The sequence below is a fragment of the Seriola lalandi genome, unplaced genomic scaffold (assembly GCF_002814215.2).
Source record: "Seriola lalandi dorsalis isolate HSWRI2012SDOR001 ecotype SW California unplaced genomic scaffold, Sedor1 jcf7180002054914, whole genome shotgun sequence".
NCBI lineage: Eukaryota > Metazoa > Chordata > Actinopteri > Carangiformes > Carangidae > Seriola > Seriola lalandi.
In genome coordinates, this window is record NW_019525466.1 from 1,420,657 (window position 1) to 1,447,351 (window position 26,695).

At 40.8% G+C, this 26,695-nt stretch overlaps 2 protein-coding genes across 3 annotated transcripts; one reads left to right on the forward strand and one right to left on the reverse strand.

The window, feature by feature from the left end:
* The first annotated feature begins 1,599 nt into the window (after nucleotides 1-1,599).
* rsf1b.1 (remodeling and spacing factor 1b, tandem duplicate 1) lies at nucleotides 1,600-19,946 on the forward strand. 2 transcript variants are annotated; one of them, XM_087169782.1, is made up of 16 exons: nucleotides 1,600-1,756; nucleotides 3,407-3,498; nucleotides 4,115-4,207; nucleotides 5,434-5,639; nucleotides 5,796-5,926; nucleotides 6,188-9,036; nucleotides 9,454-9,735; nucleotides 10,621-10,725; nucleotides 10,817-10,896; nucleotides 11,675-11,729; nucleotides 11,831-11,943; nucleotides 12,525-12,592; nucleotides 12,948-13,194; nucleotides 13,294-13,520; nucleotides 14,760-14,939; nucleotides 15,773-19,946. In XM_087169782.1, the coding sequence occupies exons 1-16, from the start codon at nucleotides 1,603-1,605 to the stop codon at nucleotides 16,324-16,326; spliced, it is 5,436 nt and encodes a 1,811-aa protein (XP_087025908.1). In that variant the 5' UTR covers nucleotides 1,600-1,602; the 3' UTR covers nucleotides 16,327-19,946. The 2 variants fall into 2 exon arrangements, with proteins under 2 accessions (XP_087025908.1, XP_087025909.1); XM_087169783.1 differs by having other exon boundaries at nucleotides 12,978-13,194.
* A 1,578-nt stretch (nucleotides 19,947-21,524) lies between these two features.
* On the reverse strand, nucleotides 21,525-25,484 carry LOC111673205 (aquaporin-11-like). Its single transcript, XM_023430885.2, has 3 exons — nucleotides 24,733-25,484; nucleotides 23,756-23,872; nucleotides 21,525-23,457 (listed from the first exon to the last, which is right to left on the reverse strand). Exons 1-3 carry the CDS (start codon nucleotides 25,322-25,324, stop codon nucleotides 23,351-23,353), a joined length of 816 nt encoding a protein of 271 aa, XP_023286653.1. The 5' UTR covers nucleotides 25,325-25,484; the 3' UTR covers nucleotides 21,525-23,350.
* Between the last annotated feature and the right edge of the window lie 1,211 nt (nucleotides 25,485-26,695).

Sequence of the window (26,695 nt, forward strand, 5' to 3'; positions counted from 1 at the left end):
TTTTTTTTAGAATTAGGATAAAAACCTATTAAACCGTAGTTCGATTCGATCAGAGGAAAAAGAGATATCTGTCAGCCATGTTGCTGTGTTCTCGTTGATCTCCTTGAGATCTGAATGACATCAAACTTATTTTTGAAGTTTGCATTTACCCTGTTGTATTAACAAAAGGAAAGAAGAAAAAAAATAAAATAATGAAAGATCTCTTTTCCCAACAGAGAAGTTGTTTTTGTTAACTTGCTACTGGTTTTGGTTCCTCGTTGAGTCTGAATCTGAAATTCAGTGACAAACTGCCCACGTTTTACAATGTAAGCTCTGCAGAGGCTGTCGAGCGACATATTTACACACCAGTGGATGTTTAACTGTATTTATTGTGTACAAATAAATGTGAAATAAAGATAGCTTACATAAAATGAACAAGACTCTGTTTGAATTATGTCACAGTTTTAACTTTCGCTCCTTTTTGTCTTTGATGAATTCTGTTGTGTTACAGCTTTTCACAGCAGTTTAAAACAGCTATAATCAATATTTATTATAACAACCATGTGTCAAATATCAATGTGAAAGAAGAAGACAAAAAATTAGATGTTGCAGGTTGGAGTTCATTTTCTGAACCAGTGGTTCAGCTCAAAGCTCTGAGAGCTCTGAACTTCATCAATGAGTTCATCGCATCATGACTCAGACTTTCAAACAGAAACCAAATAATAGAGTCTGCAGCCATCTAAATAAAGTAACTACGGCTGCAATTTTAGATTATTTTCATTATTGATTAATCTGCCGAATGATGTCTTCTGATCCACACTCTTAAACCCAAAGATATTTAATTTACTGTCATAAAAAATGAAGGAAACCAGAAAATTTTACACACCATCATATTTCGTTTTTGTGTTTTATATGTAAAATCTTAATTTGTGAGGTAACTGTCAGATAAATGTAGCGGAATAAGACGTATAATACTTTCCTTTTGAATTGTACATAAATAAAATAGTGTATTCGAGTACAGTAATGTATATAAATGTGTTAAAACTAGCTCCACTTAAGCAGCTATGACAGTAACATGCTGTGTACACATTAAAACATCAGTATTAATTATCAATAATGTTTAGGTTTAGATGGATAAGCTGCTGTAAAAACATTTAATACAATTTAATACAAATACTGCTGCTGTTATTGACCCATCTTGTCCCATGTCTATGGGACAGCTGCAGGATGGACCACAGCTGTATACAGTATTAGTCTACACAATGAGCTAACACTCTGATATCTCATTATCTCCGTGCTGTAAATTTGTGAAGTACATTTACTCAAGTACTACACTTGAATACAGTTTTGAGGTATTTGTACTTTACTCAATTATTTCAATTTCCTACCACAAGTCTTAGGTCTGTGAGGAGTAAAAGTGAGGGAAATTTACTTTTCAACTTTACTTGTAGCAATTGAGATACTTTTCATTTATTTTTTCATTCATTCATTCATTCATTCATTCATTCATTCATTCATTTTTGTTCCTTCGTTTGTTTGTTTTTCTTTTGTCCGACGTTTTATTTTGTTAACACCGGAAGCAGTTGGATTGATTCCGGCTAGCTTGACAGTGGTGTGGAAAAGATGGCTGCTTCGGCGGCAACGGCGAGTTCTTCCCCCCGTTTGTGTCCGAATTACGCCGTCATTTGCTCCTTCCTCGAGCGGTACGGAGCGTTGCTGGACTTACCGGAGCTCACTTTTCCTCAGCTGGAGAGATATCTGCAGGACACATCCTCAGGTAGGGCAGAAACACCCCCCAGACTTCACCGCCGCTTTAATGATAATGGTACCGTGCTAGCAGGCTAGCAGCTATGTTAGCTAGTTGTGTGTTATTGTGTGGTTTTCTAACCTTCTTCTTTACTTAAATGTGAGTTAACTGCGTCCCAGAGCTGCTCTTCGAAGTAGAAAATGTGTCTGTGTGTAATTTAACGGTTATCCAAGTGCGAAGGTGCCGAATTAGTCGAGGTTTTCTGTCACTTTTTAGCTTTTGAATTGGGCTTAATTTTTTCCAAGCTGCCTTTATCTGCCACTGTAACGCTCCTCGTAACACAACACAGGACACAAATGTGCGGAGAAAACAGTGTCTGCGAGGCGGCAAAGGAGGTGATAATTCATGCAACTCATAGTTGATTGCGGTCGTTAATCGGTAAAGGTGTCGTTGTGTGAGACAGACACGAAATTGTGCACTTTATTTACAGTTAAAATATTTTGTCATGTAGTGTTTCGCACTGCTTCTGCCAAGCCACCTGCAACAACGAGCACATCCGGTCCAAGCTTTCAAAACAAAACGTATTTTGGCACCTAAAAGATGATCCTGTCATGATTTAATCCACATTTATTGCTTAGCTGTGCATATAGTAACTCTTTCGTGCACACTTGTGTGATTTCCACACCTTTGTTGGCAGGTATACGCCACAGATTAAGCTTCTTGTAGGTGTAAATTAGGTTAAAGTCGGTGAACTTCCGTTTATCCTTCTTATTGTGTTTGACTTGACACCTTTTTATACAGTTGTTGCTTTGCGCAGGCGCCAAGTGTCCAATAATTTTCACCTCACATTGACATCTGCATTACTATTTGTGAAGGAGGTTTCACAAATCTGAAACTAGATTGTAAACAGTCTGGAGCTTCTTGGGGTTAACAGGGTCAGACTTAATAGGTATAGTTGTTTTTGATCTAGACCTGGTCCATTGTGATGAAAAATCATTATATTGTAAAATATTGTAAAAATGTTTTGTTTGTTTTAGAGTGAGTTTTTTTTAAACAGACCAGATGAAAAACAGCGAAGTTGCCCTGTCTGTGTGTGTTTTGTTTTTTCAATTAGTATGTTTTGTTTTCATGAATCTGAAACAGTCTTTACGTTCTTCTTGGTAATTTAGTCCAGATTTGCCAAGTATATGTGCAGTGGTTTTTGACCTAGACCTGGTCCAGTGTGGTGTGGGTAGGGAAGATAATCCCTATATTGTGAAATTTACCTTTTTGTGTTTTTTTAGATGCCTTTTCATAATAATAATAATAATAATAATAACAATAACAATAATAACAACAATATTAATCATTATTATTATTATTATTGTTGTTATTATTATTATCACTATGGAGTCTCTCTTTAGAGTGGACACAAATCAACTCACTGATATCAAGCTGATGATCTCAAGCTTATATTGGCTGGGAAGGGGAAACCATATGATACTGAAATTATTATTATTATTTTTTGCATTACTGTCGTACCATGTTACATCTGCATTTCTATGGAATATTATAGTGTAAAAGGAATATTTGAGGGCTGGGAGAACGATAAAGATCATTATCTCTCTCACAAACGGTTCTCGACAAGTTCTATCTGAAATTGGTTTTAGACACTAACCACTTTGTTGACTCTTTCCTCAGTCCCGAAGCTGCTGGTTGATCTTCACGTCAAGCTGCTGAGGAAGATCGGCAAGTCGGTGTCAGCAGACAGATGGGAGAAGTATCTAGTCAAGGTAAATATTTAATTTGCAGTTTTTGTTTTTATTAAACATATGTAAGCAACGCTACTGAGCAAACTACGATTCAAGCGAAACCAAAACAAGGATCTAGGTGAACTACAATCGAGTGATGAGTCTCTGTGGGCTCATTACTACAAGCCACCTTTCACATCAGCCATTTGAACCATAGTTGATATGAAAAATATTGATTTGTGCAGCTTTTAGAACAGAGATGAAGTATCTGAAATCACATTCAAACCCTCATCGGACACTCTGACTGTCTGTTGAATCCCTGCTTACAATTACTGTAACACTGAAGCGTGTATTTATGGAATTGGACTTAAGTTTTCTTCACCATGTGGAGACGATATCTTTTACAACTGTGAAGCCTGTGACGTACAGAGGTGTTGATTTAACTTTGGTAACTGTTGAGTTTTGAAGGATTAGTATGAAACGATGTTGACACTAAAACAAAGATGGCAGAGCGTCAAGTTACAACACACTTTGACCGCACCACCATAAATGTGTCAGTCCGTATGAATAAGTCTTAAAATGCTACCAACAAACAGAAAAAAAAAATTAACCACTTGATTTGTAAGATTAAATATCTAATTTCTCGTTTTCCTTGCAGGTGTGTCAGGAGTTCAACGCAACATGGGCATGGGAACTCGAAGAAAAAGGATACAAGGAGATGCCGTTGGAGTGCAAGACGGGGATACTTAAAGTAAGTTCTTGCTTAAAAATGGCAGCCTGTTGATTTGTTTTATTGCAGCTTCATTGCTGTCCGTGTGACGAACCTCTCCAGCCTCTGTACCTGTTGCTTCCCGTGCAAACGAAACCCTACATCAATCAAGACCTCCAAACAACGGCCACAAACAAATCAAATACAGCCGGACGAGCCCCGACTTGTCCCAGGCTGAGCTGCACGGCCATGACATGACAATCTAAGAGGAGAACTTAAACTAACAGTGGCGTGTGTCATCTGTAGGATCAGCTGTGTAAGTGAGCGAGTGCAAGGTTGGATGGTGGCGCAACAGAAACAACACAAAACAAACGCCAACCAAAACCAAAGTGCGCCAGATACTGACAACCATTCGCAACACCCACCTGCCTACCTACCTTCCTGCAAAGGGAAGCCCCCACACACGGGAAGCAACAGGTTACGCAGGGTGGAGAGGGTCGTCACATCCGCCATTTTATTTGAGCGTCCGAATGTGAAATTTATCCACCATATAAAGCCCTGAACCGTGCCGCATTTTGTTGATGAGACGAGATTACAGTCACGTGCCGCCAAAACCTGCAACGATGACACAAAGTGATGATGATTAGTAAGTGTCCTAAATCTCAATTCACTGCTCACCCAGTTCGGTAGTGAGTGAGTGAACGAGAGAGTGACAGGAGCCACACGGGAAGGTGGAGTGAGAAGCCGGCCATCATGAAGAGGAAGTTAATGATAAAACGCCAGGGCTGTCACTTTAAAGCGTATTCACGAATCACTAGATTCAGGAGTTACTAAAAAACTGTGTGAAGGATTTATAAACAGCTTGTGTTGTAAAACCCTGCCTCCGGATGTGAGCAGCCCGGTGTCAAAACAGCAACATATGCTTAACTTTATTAATAGAATAATTCTGTTTGCTTGTAGAAATGCAAATAAACCAGTAAAAATAATCAGCTTAATTGGCAACACGTTCTCTAGACTGTTAATGAATGTTCTTGACAGTGAAATTAACATTTACTATCAGATCTTAACTTATCTTTGCCACTTTGCCTGCCGTGAATCGTCCATTCAGCAACAATAATTGTTTCTATACTTTAGTTTTCTCTCTCCCGCAGTTGAAGTATGTTGCATTTTACCGAAACCAATGAAGATAATTATGTACAGTACATCTTGTGATAGCTGGTGTGGTATAAAGAATCATTCTGTGCCTTTCTTTCTTCTTTTTTCTCCAGTATTTGTGTGAGAGTCAGTTTGATGAAAATGTGAAGTTTAAAACCGCCATCAATGAGGAGGACCCAGATAAGATGCGTCTGCAGCCGATTGGGCGAGACAAAGACGGGCAGATGTACTGGTTTCAACTGGACCAAGACGACAACGTGCGTGTTTATGTGGAGGAGCAGGACGACCTGGACGAGTCGACGTGGAAATGCATCGTCAGGTAAACGGGCAAAAGATGTTTTCATGGAGGAAAAAAAAAAAATACGCTGCAGGCACCGGTGAATGAAATGAACTTTAAATGTTAATGTTGTCAATAAAAGCAGGTAAACCGTGTTATTTACTCTCGTGTTGTTCCTCCACACCTTTCTCCCTGCAGAGATAGAAACGACTTGGCTGAGGTTGTGGCTCTGCTCAAGACACAAATTGACCCTGCGCTGTTGAAAAAGGACGAAGAGCAAAAACAACAAGCCAAACCCGACAGTGAAGACGATGAAGACAAATCAGAAGGTGGTAAAACTCTTTTAAATTGCTTATCTCAGCTTATTTTATTTATTATTGTCACTTTTCTTTTTTCTAAGAACGTTTTAGGTTTTTCATTTTTAGTTTGGTCACAGTGTGAATCACTGAGAGCAGTAATAATCACTGCTGCCATTTCTGCTGCCTTTAAAACATCAGAAAATAGTTTGAATCAAAAAATTGATTCTGAATTAAATTCCGAAAGATTTCCAGCCCTGATCTTCTTCATTTGATCTTTTATTTGTATTACAGGTGAAGTTAAAAAGATTGACGTAACATCAGATGAAGACAGCAAAGACTCCAACAAGGCTGCCCGCCCAGTCTCACCAAAGACGGAGAACAGTGAGAAAGTAACACAGAAAGATAACTTGAAACCTGAAGCGTCTGAGGCCAAATCGTCCCTGAATGGCATCGTCGAAGGCAGAGCTGAAGCGGAGCTCCATTCAGAAAACGTCAGCGCAAAAGCCCAGAACATCAAAGAAGAGCCAGTGGAGGTGTCGGACACTAAGACAAGCACAGCAACAAGTGAAGCCGCCCCTGAAACACCGTGTTTATCAGTAAAGGCAGAAAAGGGAGAGGAGGCCAAGAGGAGCAGTGCGGAGGAGATCCAGCAGGCTCTGAAGAACGACCAGCAGGCCAAAATCCCTTTGAAAAAAAGAGGAATGAAGTTTAGTGAAGACTTTGAAAAGAACAGTGCTATCATAGTACAAATCCCATCTGTTTCTCAGGTCAAGGACGCTCCTAAAGCGGACGCGACTCCTGATCAGACAAAGAAAGCACAGAGCGTAAATGATCATGTTAACGGTGAAATTAAACCTGCGTCAGAGAAAGATGTCCAGAGTCAATTGAGCGAGTCACTAAAAGACGCCGCCGTCGACAAAGAGAAGGAGACCGAAGCAGCCGCAGGTAAATCTGTAGAAGTGAGAGAAAACGACTCCCCGTCCACAGACAAGGAGGGCGCGAAAGATAAGAAAGACGAAGCCTGCAGTGCACAGAAGATCAAAGAGGCGGTCGCGTCACAACAAACGGACTCGGATAAGAAAGATCCAGCCTTGCAGGTAGAAAAGGAAAGCACCGCAGCAACGGAAAAGAAGGAAGCACACGAGTCGCCCCCGCCACCGAAAGCAGAGTCGCCACCTTTACCTAAAGATGTAAATAATGCACTCGAGAAGTCTTCTAATCATGAAAAGTCTGAAGGAGTCAAAGAGAAACCAGCCAATACAGAAGAGTCTTGTACTGTCGACGAGAAGACCGCATTAAAGGAACCTGATAAAACATTAACAACGGATGACTCAGACAACCTAAATTTAAATCATAAAGTCACATCCAAAGAGGCTGAATCAAAAGATGCAGGAGGAAAACCAGCCTGTGTAGACATGGACACATCAGAGTCCAGTCAGGCTGAAGAAACTAAGACGGCAGAGAGGACAGAGGCTGTAACAGACATGAAGAAAACAGAAGTTAGTGATGAAGCTGCTAAAGAAACGGAAACATCTGATACTAATGTAGAAAAATCTGATGACTCGGCACCGAAAAAGAAGCCAGACGTCATTAAAACAACAGAGGCGCAGCCTGCTGGCGAGGGTCCCCCAGAGAAATCTGATGACTCTGAAAACACTGTATTGCCATCTGTGATTGAAAAGACCGAGATGGCAAAAGACGGCGACGATACAGTGACTCAAGATGTCAGTCAAACGTCTACTGTCATTAAAAAAGCCGACAGGCCGTCAGTCAGTGAGAAATCAGAGGAAACATCCGACGTCAAGGAGAGTGCGGCGTCTTCGGTTGTTGAAAAGGTAGATAAATCCGAAACGTGTAAACCTGCCGAGAAGCCCGATAACAGGAAAGACACAGAGGTGACTCCAGAGAAAACAAGCGCAGCCTCAGAGAAACCTGAAAAGCCTGAAAAGCCTGAAAAGATGGAAAAGCCTGAAAAAACTGAAAAGACGGAAAAAACAGAAAAGCCTGAAAAAACAGAAAAGCCTGAAAAAACGGAAAAGCCTGAAAAGATGGAAAAGCCTGAAAAGATGGAAAAGCCTGAAAAGATGGAAAAGCCTCAGGATACAAAGAAAAGTGTCAACTGTGAAGACAGTACGATACGTGATGTTACCAAGATAAGCGACTTAACGTCAGGGCCAGCAGAGGCAGAGGCCGTTAAACAGGATCTGACAAAGCCACAAGAGGATGACAAAACTGAGATGAACTCTGTCGAACATAAGACGACAGAGGAAGCATCTGAAGGGAAAGATAAATCATCCAGTCCAGCTGAGAAGACGAAAGCCTCCGAAGAAACTGGTAAAAAATCTGATAAAAAAGAGGAAAAGGTGTCTGACAAACAGCCCGAACAAATCGAGGAAGAGCGTCCATCATCAGAAAGTAAAAAGGATGCTGACAAGGGAGGTGAAAAAGATAAAGACGATGAGAAACTTGCAAAGGACAGTGAGAAACACCTGTGTCAAGACAAAGAAAGTAAAGAGGATTCTACGGTAGATAAACCCTCAAAAACTGATAGAGCAAAGAAAGAGAAACATGCTCGTAGAGAGAGCGAAGCCTCGACCAAAAAGGAGAAATCTGGCTCCCAAAACGCGAGCAAAGACGCTGACGCCGAACCCCCGGCAGAAACCGAAAAACCGGTCCGCCCCAGCAAAGAACCGTCTGCTGATAAACCATCTGACAAGGAAAGCAGAAGCAAAAGTGAAGAAGAGGAGTCTGCGACAAAAAAAGAGGTGGCAAACGGTGGCGGAGCTCCGACAGGCGCTCAGGTGGAGGGTGTTCGTCGGAGAGTCAAGCCCCCGGCCCACCGAAGGAAAGCTGAGCTTCATAGAGAAGAGAGGCAGGCGGATTCAGAGTCCGACACAAACACGGGGAGATCTCTTCGGAGATCGCCGAGGATCTCTAGACCGACGCCGAAGGCCGTGGAGATCCACGACAGGAAGATGGAGAAATCGCAGGCTGCTCCGGCGGCTGAGAAACGCGAGGACAACAAAGCAGAGAAGGAAAAAGACGAGGAGGACGAGGAAGAGGAGGAGGAGGTGGTAAAGGTTGTTCAGAAGAAACCAAGAGAGAAAAAGGCGGATCAGGAGGGTCAACCCAAACCTAAGGTAACACTGTTCACCAGGTGACAATATTCACAATATATGCAGCCATATTTCAGCTTTTGAAACATTTTCAAAATAAAATGTTGAGGTGTTACAACCACATTAAAATTCACATCCAATCAACACCTTTCTAAACACGTCCTGCCTGCAGGTGGTTCTGATCCGACGGGCTCTGCTCTGTGAAGCCCGCCACGTTTCTGGATTTATTACAAATTCATCACACGTTTTTACAAAATTCATGTTTGGAAATTTATTTGTATTCTCTGAGTCCGGATTCATGGATCACGCTTTGACTCAAATGTGTTTCTCAAGTCGATTCTGACTCTGACATGATCGCTTGAATATCGAAGTGGTTATCAGCTGCTTGAGTTGTGAAGCAAATAAGATTCACTGAGCTGAACATGTTGTGTTTGTTTAAAGGGGAGAAAGAGACGGAAGGTCCGGTGGTCCAACACTCGAACGCGCCGTAAAAAGAAAGGCTCTGAAGATGAGGAAGACAACAGCGACGAGGAGTCCAGCGACGAGGTGGAGAGTGAGGATGAGGACGACAGCGACGAAGACTACAAGGTCGAGCGGAGCAGAAAGAGGCGGAACCGGAACCGAGAAAGGCGGAGCTCGGACTCCTCGACATCCTCAGACGACGACCTACCTCCCAACGACGACCCTTGCAAACATTGTGGTCTTCCAAATCACCCCGAGCTGGTGGGTCCCCACAGGATCTCACAACATCTCAAATCTCAAATCTGTATTTTGCACTTGTGTGTTTTTAATTAATTAGCAGGTGGTGTTCAGAAAGAAAATAGAAGAGACAGAGAAAACTATACAATATACAATAAAACAAGTAAAAGTTATAAAATAATCAACAGAAAGACGACAACAGCAAAAGCACAGAGCGTGGATGACTTGGGCTGAACAAAGGGTCTCATTTTTGCAGTGTTTCTTAGTAGGACTGATTTGGTGATTTTCATATGGAGCTCAGCATTTGGAATTAACAGTAACACAGACACAGAAAGATTTTTCACACTGGGTTTAACATTTTTGGCAGACCGACTAATGGAGTTGCAGGAGAGTGGTAGGAGTTATTTTTGGCGCCCCCGATTCCAGGAGTAAAAGTCCAATTATTTTTCTCCATAAACAAAGTTATGTGACTCGCAGATGGAGCCGTTCCACGGCTTAGTTTGAAGTCATGGAAGTGCTCCAGTTAGTTAAAGGTGAACCACTACGACTCCAAAGTTGCAGTTCGGCAACTAACATCCGAGCACAGAGCTTCAGATTGTGAGATGGGCACCGTTAACTGGGTACAGATGCTGAATATCACAGTGCTGAGATAATACATTCTGCAGCCAAAATCAATACACATGCACTCGAGATTAATTTTGGGTTCGTTTTGTTTGCAGCTGAAACAATGAAGCGTTTTGAATTTGCGCTGACTGGCTTTATTTATTCATTCTGTTTGGTATTTATTTGCCAAACTTACAGAAAATTTGTGGAGGAATATTTCAGATATCTTTTTTTAAATTTAGATGTGTTAATAACTTTGTAATAAGTAAGAGTTGATGGTAACATCTGTCCACATCTGCTTTGTAGATCTTACTGTGTGACTCATGTGACAGCGGCTACCACACAGCCTGTCTGAGGCCTCCACTCATGATCATCCCCGACGGAGAGTGGTTCTGTCCACCGTGTCAACATGTACGTACCAGGAGGAAAAAAGAAAGATATGAAAGAGTAAATGAAATGTGAACAAAGCTTTAATGTTTTCATCGTTGTTTACCCGCTGCAGAAGCAGCTCTGCGACAAACTAGAAGAGCAGCTGCAAAACCTCGACGCTGCTTTGAAGAAGAAGGAACGGGCTGAGAGGAGGTGAGACATCTTGTGCTTTATATGGTGATAGGAGCTGTAACAGTGACACCCAGCAGCGAATGATACCTTCTGTTACTCATTCCTAACTCCTGTTTGGGTTTAACTGTTTCTCCGTTTCCTGCTCCACGTCTTTTACCACGTTTTGTCAAATTGTTAAATTAGTGTCTGTTGTCAGAGGGGTCGATTCATCTCAGTGGTAATTGTTAAGGACAGTGGTTCCCAGCTTCGATATTGTGTCCCCTCGCAGAAGTCCACAGATAAATCTGAGGGGTCACCAGATGATTAAAGGGAATAAAGGAAAGCAGAATAAAGTTTCACAAGATTAAGTTTATTTTTTCTTGCTTTTCTCTCATTTTGGCTTGTTTTATTGTGGAAAAAAAAAGAAGAGAAGAAGAAAATCCTTTGAATTAGACTACCTGAAAAAGAAAAATCCTTCTATCTATAACCTGTGATGCGAAGTCACAAGTGGACTTGAGCCCAAAGGGGTTGGGAACCACCGTTGTAGGCCATAATATTTGTTTGAATTTCTTTATATTGTAATGTTCTGATTATTCTCCCCACTCCTTGTAGATTTAGATTAACTCCAATCACTGCTTTTACTGTGAAATTGCTGCTCCTTCACATTAAAAGTCTTGCAGTACTGCCAACATTTGAAAATTAAAAGAGATATGCAAATTATTTGTACAACAAACAGTATATTGGTTCAGGTTAAAATGTCTTATGTTATTGACATTGAAATTAAGCACTAAGTCTTGTTCATGTATATTATCTCCTCCAGGAAAGAGCGTCTTATTTATGTCGGAATCAGTGTTGAAAACATCATCACGCCCTCGGTGAGTACGACGTGTGTTTGTACACCTTTTGAAATGAGACGGAAAAAATATTCACCAGTTGATGTTTGCACCGTGAATGACAAACTGTCGCTGTCACACAGGTGGAGGTAGAGGAGGAAAAGCCAGAGATCATAATCAAAGAGAAGAAAGAAACAAAACGAAGTAAGAGCTGGGGTCGAAGGTCAACGAGGGCGAAGAAAACCATCAGCTACAGGTTTGTGCACTGAGACATACTTCTGATTTTTGTCTGTCTTTAAGAGTCAGTGGTTCTTGTAAGATGAGACTTAGTGTGACTGATGTGTTTAGTAGTGTGCGTAGATATAAGTACGCATAGTAAGTTCATGAAATAGCCTATGATATTATATAGTAATATAAATAATATAATGCTATGTAGTGTTATATATGTTTATGTGTTTATCTACAGTGACAATAAATGTTGTCAACATCTGCCAAACAACCGGTGAGACTTTCAGAAAGTTCTCAGTTAGCAGGAAACTATTTGATCCATAACACTTGACACATCCCTTCCTCCTGCAGGGGGTGACTGTATCCCGTCTACTATCACATCTGACAAGCGTAACGAACCTTGTTAGTGCCCCGGTGCTTATTAAGCATGCTGTGTTTTCTTTTCACTTGGAGCGATTCAGCGAGTTTCTTACGGTCAGGGTTTTGGCACAGAGTTTTGAGCAGGCTTTAAATTCTCTTAGCAGGAGACAGCTGATGTACTCGAGAAGCACAATGTGCTCAACCATTCGTGAAATGTGATCCTTGTCTGTGCTAATGTTAATTTTACAGATTTGATGAATTTGATGAGGCGATCGAGGAGGCGATTGAAGAAGACATCAAAGAAGCAGAGGGCGGAGGTAAGAAGACATGACTTCTTACTGTGGGGAAAGTGATTTAAAGCAATAGTTGTGCATTGAAATAAGATAAATATGTTTTCTTGTGGAGAGTTAGATGAGAGACATAAGGACCGCAACTTTTCATTTTTGTCATTTTGTCATTTTTGTACATTTTAATCAAACAAAATGGGATGTGTTAATTAGTGAGGTTTGAAGGTGCTTATAGGCGAAGCCGTTTCCCCATGTTTACAGTATTTATGCTAAGCTAATCAACTGTATAGCTTCATATTTAACGTACAAAGATCTCAGCAAAAAAGTGAATAAGCAACATGTCAAAGTATTCCTTTAAGATAAGAGAAAATGTTCTTTCTTTAAGGTGTTGATGACGGGTGTTCATTATCTGCAGGAGCAGGTCGGGGTAAAGACATGGCCAACATCACAGGCCACAGAGGGAAGGATATGTCCGCCATCCTTCAAGCAGGGGAGGAGGGTAAGGAGAACGGCCGCCCGCCACGACCCAGCGCTGGTCAGCGCAAGAAGAAGCGCCGGCGACTCAATGACCTGGACAGCGACAGCACGGTGGACGAGGAGGAGAGCGAGGAGGAGTTTCGCCTCAGTGAAAGGTAAGAACAGACACAACTTCACTGACAGTAGAGTTTGACTTTAAAAGATGCATTTACATTTATTTACATGTATGTTTTTTGTTTGTTTTTTGCATGCAGCTCAGAAGAAGAGTTTGTAGTATCGGAGAACGAATCGGAGGGTGAATCGGAGGCGGACTCCAACGACAGCGACTTCGGCAGTAACGGCAGCGGGAAGCATCGTACATCTTCGCGGAGCAAGAAGCCACCGAAGCGGCGACGAAGCTCCCGGAAACGGCGGAGACCAAGAGGGTACTCGGACGATGAAGAAGAAGAGTCAGACGAGGAGGATGAAGAAGATGAAATAGGTATATAGATTTATGTTTGTCAGTTTCTACTTCACTTTCCCCCCTCTCCGTTATACATAAATAGATATAGATAAATAAATATAGACAGACAGAAGGGAAATTGTAGAAACCACCATGAAGATGAACATTAAATCCAGACGGCACGTTGCACTGTCAACTGCCACTGTGCAGCTGGCAACCATCTATTTCTGTACACTTTAATCGAGGGCTGGACCATGGAGCCAATAAATAAAATCTATATTTTATTTATTGGCTGATGGATTTTCAGGGACAGACTCGCTTTTCAGTCGACCCCCACAGCTTCACTCGTCGTAACCAGAGATGTTAACTTGTTAAGGCTCTGCGACAGCGACATCCGTGGCTGTATTACAGAGTGTAGCTGTTCACGTCACAGTTTACATAAATGTCATGACTCATGACTGCTAATTGAATGGATGAATAGCGTCACACAAAAAAAAAAAACATCCCACTCGCACCTTTTCCGATGTCGGATCAGGGGTTGTTTGTCCACCCATTTCTGTAACTTTCCAAAATCGAGGATCCAACATTCACACCCACTTCACGCCGTGATTGGCCAGCTGCCAGCACCTCAGCCAGAGGTGAGAGAGGAGCCAGACTCTTACACAACTATTTCTGTCACTTTTAATATGAGCAACTGAGTGCAACACTGTGAATGTCTATCTGGAGAGACTGTGTTGTCCCCATTTTTAAAACTATATATTCATCTCCACCTCAACTTCACACGCAGCTTTTCAACTTGCCTTCCAGCGTGGACGTCTGAAACACGTTTGATTTCTAAAGTGGTCGGACAGCGTGTCTGAAGAACTAGTCCTGAGACACAATAAACTGACCCCTAGTCTGGTTTTCTGGCTCCCCTCTGTCTATCACACCACTGTTTTCTTGGCATGTTACTGTTACTCTGCACCAATCAGGACAAACCGATTTCAGTTTATTAGCATGAAACTAGAGCTGAAACTACAAAAAAATGAATCAGAAAATGAATCCACAACATTTTAAATAATCAACAGATTATTAAAATAATTTATTATGAAAACATTCAAACATCTTTTCTTCATGTTGGGCTCTGGAAACTTACAAAAGGCCATTTCTAAACAATTACTAGTGTTTCTAGCAGCACTCAAACAACATGTACACTCCACTGCAGAGGAGTCTACCTTCTTTCGACCAGAATATCCTTATTATTTTGTAACCCGTTGTTCTTGTTTTGTTTGTGTCCAGTGACTGAAGGCTCCAGTGAGTTCAGCGACAGTGATCTTGACGTGAGTCGACGGCGGTCTCGGCGGAGTCAGAAGAAGAAGGTGAACTACTGTGAGACGTCGGAGTCTGACGGATCTCAGGCAGAAACCAACCGGGCAAAAATGAAACCCAGACGTCGCCAGGACAGCTCAGAAAGCGAGGGTCAGTCAGAAACACGCCGCACACTATTAAAACGACATCTTGACCTTTTGTTTTGATGTCACACATGCTAGTAGTAATAATAATAATAATACTGCCTTTTTCTAATGTATTGGCATGAACATAGAAAGTCTCGTCCCCCTTTCCTTTTCTCAGAGACATGAAATCCTTACAGATGAAATAATTCAGCTTCTCGCTTAGAAATAATTCACGAACCATTTCAGTACCATGGACAGAGACTTTCAGAATCTCTTGACATGAAACCTTCGAACTGAATTAACGGCAGAGCCACTACTTGTCTTTAACATGACTTAAAATTTCTTGGAAAATAAAAAAACAAACTAAAGAAATGTTGGTATTAATGCAGTCTTAGTTATTCTGTCTTCAGCTGAGGTCAGGTTACCAAACCTAACGGTCATTAAGAGAAAGTTTGACCGCTCCTCACAGACCCTAAAGCTCCAAATACAAATCTTTATATGATATTTTATAGCAGCTCTGTCTGATCGTGTATTGACACATCATGTTACACATTAAGTCACACAGACGTGTTTCAGTGTGAAATTACTTGACAAATACTCCAGGCTGTTTTTTCTTTGTTTAGGCTTAATACACTTTGACTCTTGACGCCATTAAAATTGAGGGAAACTAATCCAACGATATCATCATGTACAATATTACAATACAACGTTAGGATAGAGGTGATATTTCTATCACTCCTGGTGTTGGCAGAAATATTTTCTAAATAATAATCTAATTGCATAAATACATTTAGTATATCAGGGTGTTGGTAACAGAGCTACAGGCAGCTGAAGGTGTTCCTTGTTTTCTTTTTCCAGCGAGTTTCTCTAGAGACTCTGACGAGGAGTCGAGGGATCAGAGGGTGAAGAGGAGAGCCGACTCCTCAGAGGAAGACTCGCGGCAGCGACGCAGACGTCTTGCACTAAAACGCAGGAGAGCGTCCGAGGACGACGACTCGGACGACTCGTCGGACGACTCGTCGGAGGAGGATCGTCCCATTCGTAAGCGGGTGAACCGCATAGACTCGGACGATGACGACGAGGAAGAGGAGGAGAAACCAAAGGAGAAGAAAGCAGAGGAGGAGTCAAAGGGAACAAATCCATTGGACAGCAATGTGGTGGAGGTGCCACCTACCAACGGACAGAGCCCAATAAAGAGCCTGGAGGGCTTCATCAGCCGGCCTGCTGCCCCTGCTGCTCCAGGCCTCATCCCAAATATGGAGCCGCCCAAAAACATCAGCGCCACACCAGCCGCCGCCATTGCACCAAACGGTCTGGTTGGCCAGGAGATGGCGACGCAGGAGGATGACGAAGACGACCTGTTAGGAGTCACAGACCTAGTGGACTACGTCTGCAATAATGAACAATTGTAAAAACAAAATGGTGTACTGTTTCATTTTTTGTGGTATTGTATTTTTATATTGCTTAACTTTATTATTCCCTCCCCCACCAACACTTCCTTGTCGTCCTTTTTACTTGTGTCATCTGGAGCTTGATTCTCAACAATCTCCGGCACAGTAAGAACTGGATCTGTCGCCAGTCGAATGCTGTCACTGTGGGATTGTACAATAATGAATACGGGCACCAACTTATCAAGTCTCATTAGTTTGGTAATAATCATTTTACCTGCGAACCACCCACATCATCCAGCTCCACTGCCAAACCAGCTCCTTCCTCTAGTAACGTGTCACTCATCATTTCTCCTGTCTCCTTTTTGTTTTTTAATTTTTTTATTGTCACGTTCAAGATTTCTACAAGTTTTGCTCCGTTACCCATCTACATGTAGGGAAAATTGGCACTGAAGTTGTTTATTGTGTAGAAAATAGTTGAAGATGTGTTGTTTATTTGAATGACTTGGACTTAATGTTTTATGGGAGTAAAGCAAGGCATTCCATAACTGACAGAAAGTTCTGGGCATCAAAAATTAATCTTGGTTTTACCTTTTTATCCTGCAAAGATTTCACATTTTGATAAATATTCTTATTGGCTTTCTGGCTGTGTTGGATGAGAAGATTGATACCGCTCTCATGTCCGTCTGTTAAATATGAAGGTGCAGCCAGCAGCCGGTTAGCTTAGCTTAGCACAGTGACTGATTTTACTTTTGATTCGGTACAAGGGAGCACCTTTCTACTGGTGAGAGCAGCCACAGCAGGACCAGAGGGAGAACCAGTCTGCTTGTCTTGCCTGCTGCGGCTATGACTTGCTATGCTAACAGTAGCTAGTTGGTAAACTGAAGCTAGTTTAAAGGCGGTAAACCCAATAGCGCTGCACTGTGGCACAGTCGGTAGCATTTTTAGGTGTGAAAAAGCAGCTTTGGACACAATGTTACAATGACATAATGTGCTATTTTTTCACCTTTTAATACAGGTGATAATCTGAGGTCTTCCCCAGGTATCATCCCTGAAGAGGCAAAAAAAACCAGCTTATTTGGTAAGCTAACTTAGCAGTTTCACTTTAAATGCACAATCATTTTTACCAGCTGTTTGGTCTTTAACAATATCCTGTGGCTGGTGAGCACTGAGATGTTTAATCCTAAATTTTTCATGCTCTAGAATATAATCCACTTTGTTTAAAAGAAATACTAAATTCTGTGGTTGTCAATCAAATTTTAGTGGGGTAAGTAATTTCTGGTCGGCCATTTTTAAATTAAACCAACCAACCTCCAGCATTTTGAATCGAGTCCAACAGAGCTGCAGAATTTAACACTGTTCAGTATTTAATACCGTTTTCTGTGATATTTTTGACATTTAACATTTGTATAATGAAAATTTGATAATTCCCCCCCCCCCCCAGGTGAAAACAAAGTCACATCTTGTCTTTTTCATATTTACAGTTTTGTACAGATTTAACATGTTAATTAACAACACTACATGTGTCGGTAGGTGACTGAAGCTTCTTATTTAAGAGTGGTATCAATCTCCTCATCTCACTCTCCTCCACAAAGCGACTTCCCTTAATGTCAAACTTTTGTTTTAAACTGTTCTGGCTTGTTTTCCTTTTAATTTGCGAAAAGCTTTGGATGAGGCTATTTATTAATCATTTTCAGGGGGGCGGGTGATCGGGTCCACTTGGATCACATATAAGATAAGCTAACCCTTCACACACCCCGGCTAGGATATTGGTGTGTGTGCTCTGGTTATTGTAGATGAAAAAAACACGTTATTCCCAGTTCTCTACCCTGGATACTGAAGTGTTATGCATATATATATAAATATATATATATATATATATTCAACCCCTTGCATCATGTGAAGGTGTGAATGTATATATGTGATCAACCAGTTGACCAGCCTTTATTTCTCAGCCCTCCCCTTGGACTTTTTTGTTGAGTGATAGAGTAGCTTTTGTATATTGTAAACATATATAATTATTTTAACTCTGTGCGCTGCCATCAGTATCAGTGGTGAGCTCCCAGTTTGTTTGGGGAAACAGAATCAGAAGTAAAACTATCTTGTCCTTCCTAATCTTGAGATCTAGTCTAGTTTCCCCGCATTACATCTATGTTAACTTTTGTGATTTTTTTTTTTTTTTTTTTTAAATGATGTATTTTTTGTATATCTTAACATTTATTTGTTGTTGTCTCTGTCTGAAATGTAAAGTGTCTTATTTTCTTTGTACATTATCCTTCATAGAAGGTTCAAAAACCTGCAGACCCCTGGCTTTTATTAACTAAAATAACACTCAGCTCCACAACAACACTTTTTTTCTTTTCATTTTTGTTTTTTATTCTATTCCCCCGGATCTTCCTATGTACAAAATCTATGTTTCTATTCAAACCCTCTTTTTTTCATAATCTTGAGTTGACGTTTGGGTCCTTTAAGACCTCAGCCCAGATCAAGATTGTGAAAAATAAAACACCTTGACATGAAATGATTAGTTTTGAAGCGTCAGGATGCGGTTTTTGGACGGAGGGAAATGGACAGAAAAAGAAAAAACAAACCAATGACTTCACTGACCTCTGCTGGAACCAGTCTGTGTGTATATCTGTAGTTTTTGCTGTAATATATTTAGAGGCATTTTTTTAATCATGGAAAAATATATTGGGCAATTCTTTGGGATTGCATGAGTTTCTAATAGTTTTCTTTTGTAGGGAACTAATATTGGCACAAATGGAACATTTTTTGTAACAAAACCAGAAAACTTTGGCATGTTTTAAGGATGTCTGTTATCTCCTGACCTGTTGCATTAGTGCTGAAGGACTCGTGAAGTAGATGCTGCAGGATATCTTGTCGTTTGCAGTGAAACTGCATTGGTAAGCATGCGCTGACCTACTAAAGGCATGTTACAGAAAAACTTGGGGAGATGGGGACTTATCGTAGAAAATAATCTAGGACAGCTGAATCTGATTAAAGAGAGAACATGTAAAATATTTTGTAAATTAGTCTCAGCATGGTCTTCACAGAGGATAAACCACTCTATTTATCATACCGTTTTGATACCGGCTATGGCCAAAACATGACTTTCAAGACAAAACCTATATGTGCTGCTTGCAGTGCACACAACATAGGCTTCTATACACATTATTTAGCTTTTAGATTAGTCGGACAGAGTATAGCAAACCCAATTCTACTAATAGAAGTGTGTGTTCTGGTTGTTTGAGTCAGAGTACAGGAATGTGGATGTCTGTGCTGTTAAGTAAACCCCATTTTATACTCTCCACAGAGATAAGGAGAATGTATTAATATGTATCTCACGGTTATGAAATAACCAGTAGCAAGACCTGCACAGGAACGGAGGAGAGAGGAGCGACAAAAAGGCCGCGATGGGGGTTAAGAGAGGATTTAAGTCGGTGCCAATAACTGAAGTGTTAACAGAGTTTCCTATTTACCTCATGATGAATCTGGGAGGAAAGACACCCTGTCCACTGTGTATAGACCCTAGTAGACTGGTTGTTGGTGTTTTGTCTGCTCCTTACATTTTTGTTAACTTTACTGTTATTTCTTATGAATCTGATCTTGTACATTTGTCATAATAAAATGGGTTTTAATCCTCATGTCACTCTTGTGTGACTTTTGATGTGGAGCGTCAATCATCCAGTCTTTTGGATGATCTGATGATTTATGTAGAAGAAATCCATTCTTACCAATTAATTCATGATTTTTTCTTTTTTAAATAGTGGATTTGTTTTTGTTGCCTCATCACTGAAAAACACTCATACACTGGAAAACATTTTCTTTGACCAACAGTCAGCTACACCAGCGGCTTTGTTCATGTACTTTTAGCTACGCGCTAATGCTAGCAAACTAACATATTTGTAATAACAATGCTGTGTATTTCTACATTAATATATGAATCCTAGTATTGACTCATAGATAATACAAAGTAATATTCTTTTTTTTTAAAGAAAAGGTTTAAGTTAGTATATTTGCCATGTTCACCATCTTAATTTAGCTTGTTAGCATGCTAACAATTGCTAAATGCTAATAGAATGTCATTAGTTTATACTGACTAAATTAACCTCCTAAGACCCGAGCTCTATTCTTTGCTATATAGGCTGATTGGGACCTGAGAAAAATGATGTCCACATATGAGGACATTAGTTTTAAATTTCGATTACTGAGTGGCAGTATAATATCCTCATATGTGGTCACCAGGCCCTTGTTGAGGAAAAGTTAGTATTGTGGTCTAGAGAACCCAAAATGTGAGGTCCACATATGTGGACGCCAGGTCCTAGGAGGTTAATATATCACAGCGTTGGTTTGAGCTAAATGCTAACATGAGCATGCTAACATGCATATATAGCTATGCTAACATACCTACAATTACAATGCTATGCATGTAACATAAAACTGACAGTGGTGCAAGTGTGTAATTAAGACTAATGTTCAAAATCAACAACCTCTTGACACATCCCTGTCAACCACGTCTCGTGTTTGTCCCATGTTGTTTATGTGTTGAATGTTCATCTATGCTGCAGAGTGAGCTTGGTATTTTGTTGAGTCAGTCGACATGAGGAGGAGGGAGGAGAGGGCACAAAGGTCATGTTATGTAACAGATGCCATGTAGGCCAAAGTAACAGGTGCTCTAGAGGTGGACGGGATTTTATGGGTTTTTCCTCTTTGGGATCATCCAAACCTCCTGGAGGACTAAAACAAAACTAAACATCCCTGGTCAATATAACATAAATGTTAAGTAATTAAAAATCCAGTTTGTATTGCACAGTTGTATTGGATCAAGTATTGTCTAAGTATCCAAAGCCTGAGTTTCTTATTCCTCTGTCCTATAGAGCTCCTCTGTTAGCATCAGTAACAAATGCACCATTTCCTCCTTTTTACTTCATTTAATTAAAAGATTTACCTCTTCAGTAGGAGCCAATGGGTGCTGAGTGCCAAAGACTGGGAGAGGAAATAGGAAAAGTATTAAGAAGTGGACTAGCAGATTGTGGTGTGTGTGGGGGGGGCGGGCTTGTAGAGTGATTCAAATTGATGGTGATTTATTGAGCATAAACCAAGCAATGACAATCATACAAAAACAGTGTTTTTAATCAAAATATTGCTATATTGAAAATAACAGTAAATTTTAGAAACACATTTGAATTACAACATTTTACTGAGAGACACCGAGTCAGAAATGTAAGAGAAAATCAATTTTTATTCACATTCTCAACATAATCATCAAGTCTCAACACATTATGACCATCCAGACTCTCGAGGTATTTAAAGCTGTAAATGACCTTGTCCTTGGTTCACAGAGAAATGGAAGTTTGTGCAGTTCTGACAGAGAAACCCCCCCCCCCAAAAAAACACAGAATATTATTAAAATCCCAATGCAAATATTACACTGGTAACACTTTGTCAATATTAATGTTAAACAGTAAATTATCACCTGCAGCAGAACAAACAGTCAAACATGATTTATGCAGGAAAACAAAGATTCAACAGTATAAGCTTTGGTCAACTAAACTTAAAAAGGGAAAACTCGGTGTCAGCGTCACAGAGTTCACAGTGAAATCCAGTTTCTTTAACTTGTGTTTACGTATCAAGTGCGCTAGAAAAAAATATTCTGTGCAATTAGACACCTGAAAGTGTAAAGCTATGATAATTGTGCAAAGTACACGGACCAAACCTTACAACCTTTTATGCTGTCTCACTTCACCTTTAAACTAACTGTGCTTCAGGACTGTGGGATTTAAAAGATTATGAATTAGTGTAATAATAAACATGCCTTTCATCAGGTTTGGCTATAGTGTTTATCTTTCTTTTTTTTTTTTAGGAATGTCCCTTGAAAAAAACATGTCTTCTGTCCCACTTTGTGCACTTATTTTATGTCATGTGCACTGAAAATAAAAAGGGCTGACAGAAACAACACAAATACACCTGGAAGCACTGCGTCCTTTAGCTGTGCTTTGGTTAAGTTTCTGGTTTGCACAGAATCTCTCAAAAGGTTTCCATGGAGACCATTGATTTGCTGACATTAGCACTTGTGATACCTGTTATCACTTTTGGGAAGCTCGTAACGTTAAAGAAGCTGCTATCACATCCTCCTGTAGTTTCGACGGGAACTTCACCTCGGTGAACTTTGGTCTTTTGTGCAACAATTTAACTGACTTTAAGTGATTCCTGAAGTTAAAGACTAAGATAAGGAGAAAAGCTTAAATACTAACATTTTAAGGAAACCTTAGGAGAAGACTTAAGGTGATTTGTGCAACCAGCCCGTTTTGCAAACCACAGTGCTTCCAGTCGTCTTCATGTTGTTTCCCATTTGGTGTAGTCTCATATAAAGTAATGATGTAGCAATAGCAACTCCCCATTTCAACAGTAACACTTGCTTACATTCACTTCTTCTTTAGTGTTGTGCTTCTCACAGTCTCCATGTGAAGAACATTTGGCAAAACTTAAGTACTGCATTTATGAGCTTGCATATCTTTAAATCTGTCATGACAACTATAAAAAAATATTTTTATGAAAAATCAGCAGCTATCCTTGGCATTAACTTTTTGGTTCTGACTGATGTTGTCAAGTGTCAATACTGTAATTTGATTGGTAAAATTGTTTGTAATATCACTTCAGACACCAGCTAGGAAGCCGACAACATTAGCTGTTCTATCTTTGATTTGAGCACGTTGTCTGTAACCCCCCCCCCACATGCTACATATTAGCATCATAATTAGGTTAGCATATGTTGGGAAAACATCAGTACAAGTGCTGTTCACTCTGATATCTGTATGTTTGTGGTAAACCTGCCGTACAACAGACAGCAGGAGCTGCAGACAACAGCCGCGTTGTAGCACATGTGCAGTACGAGTCATGACTGGACTTCATGTGCTGCCGTCGTAAGTGTCAATGACAAAGGGGGGAAAAAAACTATTTACGCTGGTATTATTCTCAGACACAGGGAATAAAAATCTTTAAAAGAAAACTTAAACTCTGGTGACTGTGGCCCGTCCGCACGTCACTGCTACTGTGTCTTCTGTTTCTGGGCAGCAGGGACGTCCAGCCCAATGGTGCTTTTTCCAGAGAGGAAGGGGATGACCTTCTCAAACAGCAGGATGCAGCTCGCCACACCTGGAACCACATGTGGAGAAACACAGGAGGTTACTGTGGTGGACAAACAGGAGCCAGTCGGACTTCTAGCAAAGATATTTCAGGTATGAATCATTGAAAACAAGTTAAAATGTTTTGTATTGTATGAGTATTGATCCACTGTGTCTCTGATATACCTCCACATGCTTCGAGGGGCAGCTGGGTGTCAGTGGCAATTACCAGAAATATGATGCTTTAGCACTCCCAACTCCCAAATACCACAAGTGTGTGTACTGGGATGTAGTACTATGTAGTATTATCTGTCACTTTGGCTCCTTACCTAGGATCGGTCCTAGCCAGTAGACAAAGCAGTACTCCAGGTAGGTGTGACCGCTGCAGGGGAACTGGATGGAGAAAGCCAGGACGGGGTTAAAAACAGCCCCTGAAATACTCCCACCTGCAGAGGGGGAGGGAAACAGCAGGGGGTCAGGTGTGAAACATGAAACAGCATCAATTTGACCGAGTCTCTTCATCTGTGATGAAACCTGCTGTGACAAAGATCTGAGACGCTTCATTGGAAATATGTACAGTTAAATATATCTTAAAAATCAGCTTTTTAATATTGCTTTTCCTCTGACACTTGTTCTCTAAATATAATTAGCTGTTATTTTATTTGTAGTTTATTTGCTTAACAATTTCTCTTTTAGCCTCCTTTTAATCTTTTCTCATGCATCTATCTTGTTTGAAATGTGCTATATAAATAAAGTTGTTCATTTTACATGAAACTTTTCAATAATATAGGACTACGACTAATGACTATTCTCTTTTCTCTCTTAAAACACACTTTTATATATCATTATCACTTAAACTGTTATTATATTATTATATTATTATTATATAATTACTAACAACTAAGCCAATGTTAGACTTGGATCTAGTTTCCCAATAATTACATTCAAATAACACTGTTCTTTCTGGGTGAACAAACAGTGCTCATGTGCTGAAACACGTGACCCTGTGTAAAAAGCTTTTATAATGTGAGTATTTACTGATGAGCACTATGTTGGCACAATTTCAACACTGACAACATTTCTAAAAAACTAGATTTCTGACTCAGGATTCCTGCACAAGACAGGGTCTCATGACTGCAGGACTTTCCTTTAGGACAATTTTAATCTCAGTTGAAGTGAAATCTCCACAAAACTTGGAAAAGCCTGTGTGTGTGTGTGTGTGTGTGGTGCATGACAGAATTAAGTAATATCCAATACTCCTTTGTTTCAGACATGTTGGCGTTTAACCCGCCGTTAATCAACAGACCCGTGTAAACCAGCGCGGTGATGACAGCAGCGATGCAGTGGGCTTGGAGTTTTTCGTCCACTTTGTGCACATGCATGGCCGCAGCCTCGACTATGAACGCACAGGCCAGCTCCACGGCCGCGGCCTCCAGCACGGTCCCTCCGAGGGGGTCGAAACATCTGAAGCCGAACCTCTGGTGCCTTACGTGGATGTCTGACAGACCCAGCGACCACACGGAGGCTGCGAAAAACTGCGCGGCTACCGCAGCTGCGAACTGGCAGGTTATGAGGATGACGGCCGCCTTGCCGGTGCTGGTACAGCGGCAAACGCTCTCCAGAGCCCCGCTGGGGTTACACGTCGCCCCCCGGAAAGTTAGGAGGTGGATGACCGTCATAGTGTAGGTTAGGGCCAGGCTCAGCGGCAGCTCCAGCTGGGCCGTTTCGCCCAGCAGTTTGAGTTCATGAGTGCAGCAGCAGAGCTGGAAGGTGGACGCCGCTTCCAGCAGGTAAATCCAATAAGCTCCGGGGAACAGACGCGCCGCGGCTCGGCGTGTCGCCTCGCTGAGGAGCACCGCGGCTCCCAGCACCGTCAAGGAAACCCACAGGTCGGCCATTCCTCCGGTTGCCCGGCGTCACACCGACGGTTTGACCTTAAGGTACAAACCGTTCCTCCTGAGGGAGATAACTTAGATAACTTGGATAACTGGTCTACCTACTTCTCGGTGTCAAAGTGCTGTCGACTCATGCTGCCGCGTTAAATCCCTCACTGTCAAACAGGAAACGGGGCGGGTTAGCCTTCAAAATAAAAGCGCGACGGTTAATCTCAGCTCTTGCTATAGAGTAGATTTATGGTACTAATACTACTGATACTAAATCTATATGAATATGAATATCTCAAAACATGGACAAATGAAACAAAACCTCTTTTGTTCCGTTAGACGAAGCCAGACTAGCTGTTTCCAGCAATTGTCTTTATACTAAGTTAAACTGTCTCTTTGCTGTAGCTTCGCATCTTTTGTAGTATTATGAGAGGGGCATCGATCCTCTCACATAACTCTTTAAGAAGGGAAAATAAGCAATGTTGAATATTCCTTTAAGTTTCCTGAAAGGCAATGATGCTGAGAATATTTTGGAAGTTGTAACAGGAAATGCAGTTATTTAATTTGAAGTGCTTGAACCTGTTTGGGGAGTGTGCAGACAGAGTAATTGCTTCAGTCCAGGGTGAAAAAATTCCCGCAGTTTCACTTTGACAACTTTATCTTCCTTGCAGATTTTATTATTTCACAACATTGCAGGGGGACAGACAAAAAAAACCCACAAATTTTTTCTTGTCATGTGTTTCACGGACTGACTGAAGACCAATCTGAACGCAAAGAGCCTCTGAAACAATCCAGAAGTGAGTTTTTGAACCCAAATTACAAATTTGCCTCAAGGATTTTACAAACCCCTTCTATCTTGTGACTTTAAAGTATTTGACACCAAATATTAAATATGATGTCTTGAAGTTTATTTTAGTCATTACAGGGCTCTTAAAGTTGAGGCTGTAAAGAAGTTAAAATGCAGAAAAATCCAAGTGCTTCAAAAAGTGGCTCCCAGTGACTCCACTTATTGATGTCAATTTTTTGTTGATTAGTGTGTCAACTTAATAATATGGTCATTTTTGAGATTGTAGCTACTTTATAGTTGTAGTTATAGACTGTAATATGAAACGCTGTTTCTTCTTCACAAACTACAGAAATATATACCGGTACTTGAAATTTCAAGTGCTAAGGTCTGAACAGATGTACTTGTACAATGGAGGGGGAAATCCTCTCTGACAGAGTTTTTTTGTCACTGACACTGAAAGATAAAGTTGATCATAGAATCTTTAGTTGAATTGTGTAAATAACGATTAGACCATGAAAAATGTCCATTACAAAATGAGGCCTTGACAATAGTAAGGCATAAAATGTCGTAAAAATGTCATAGCATAGTAAGACGAAAAC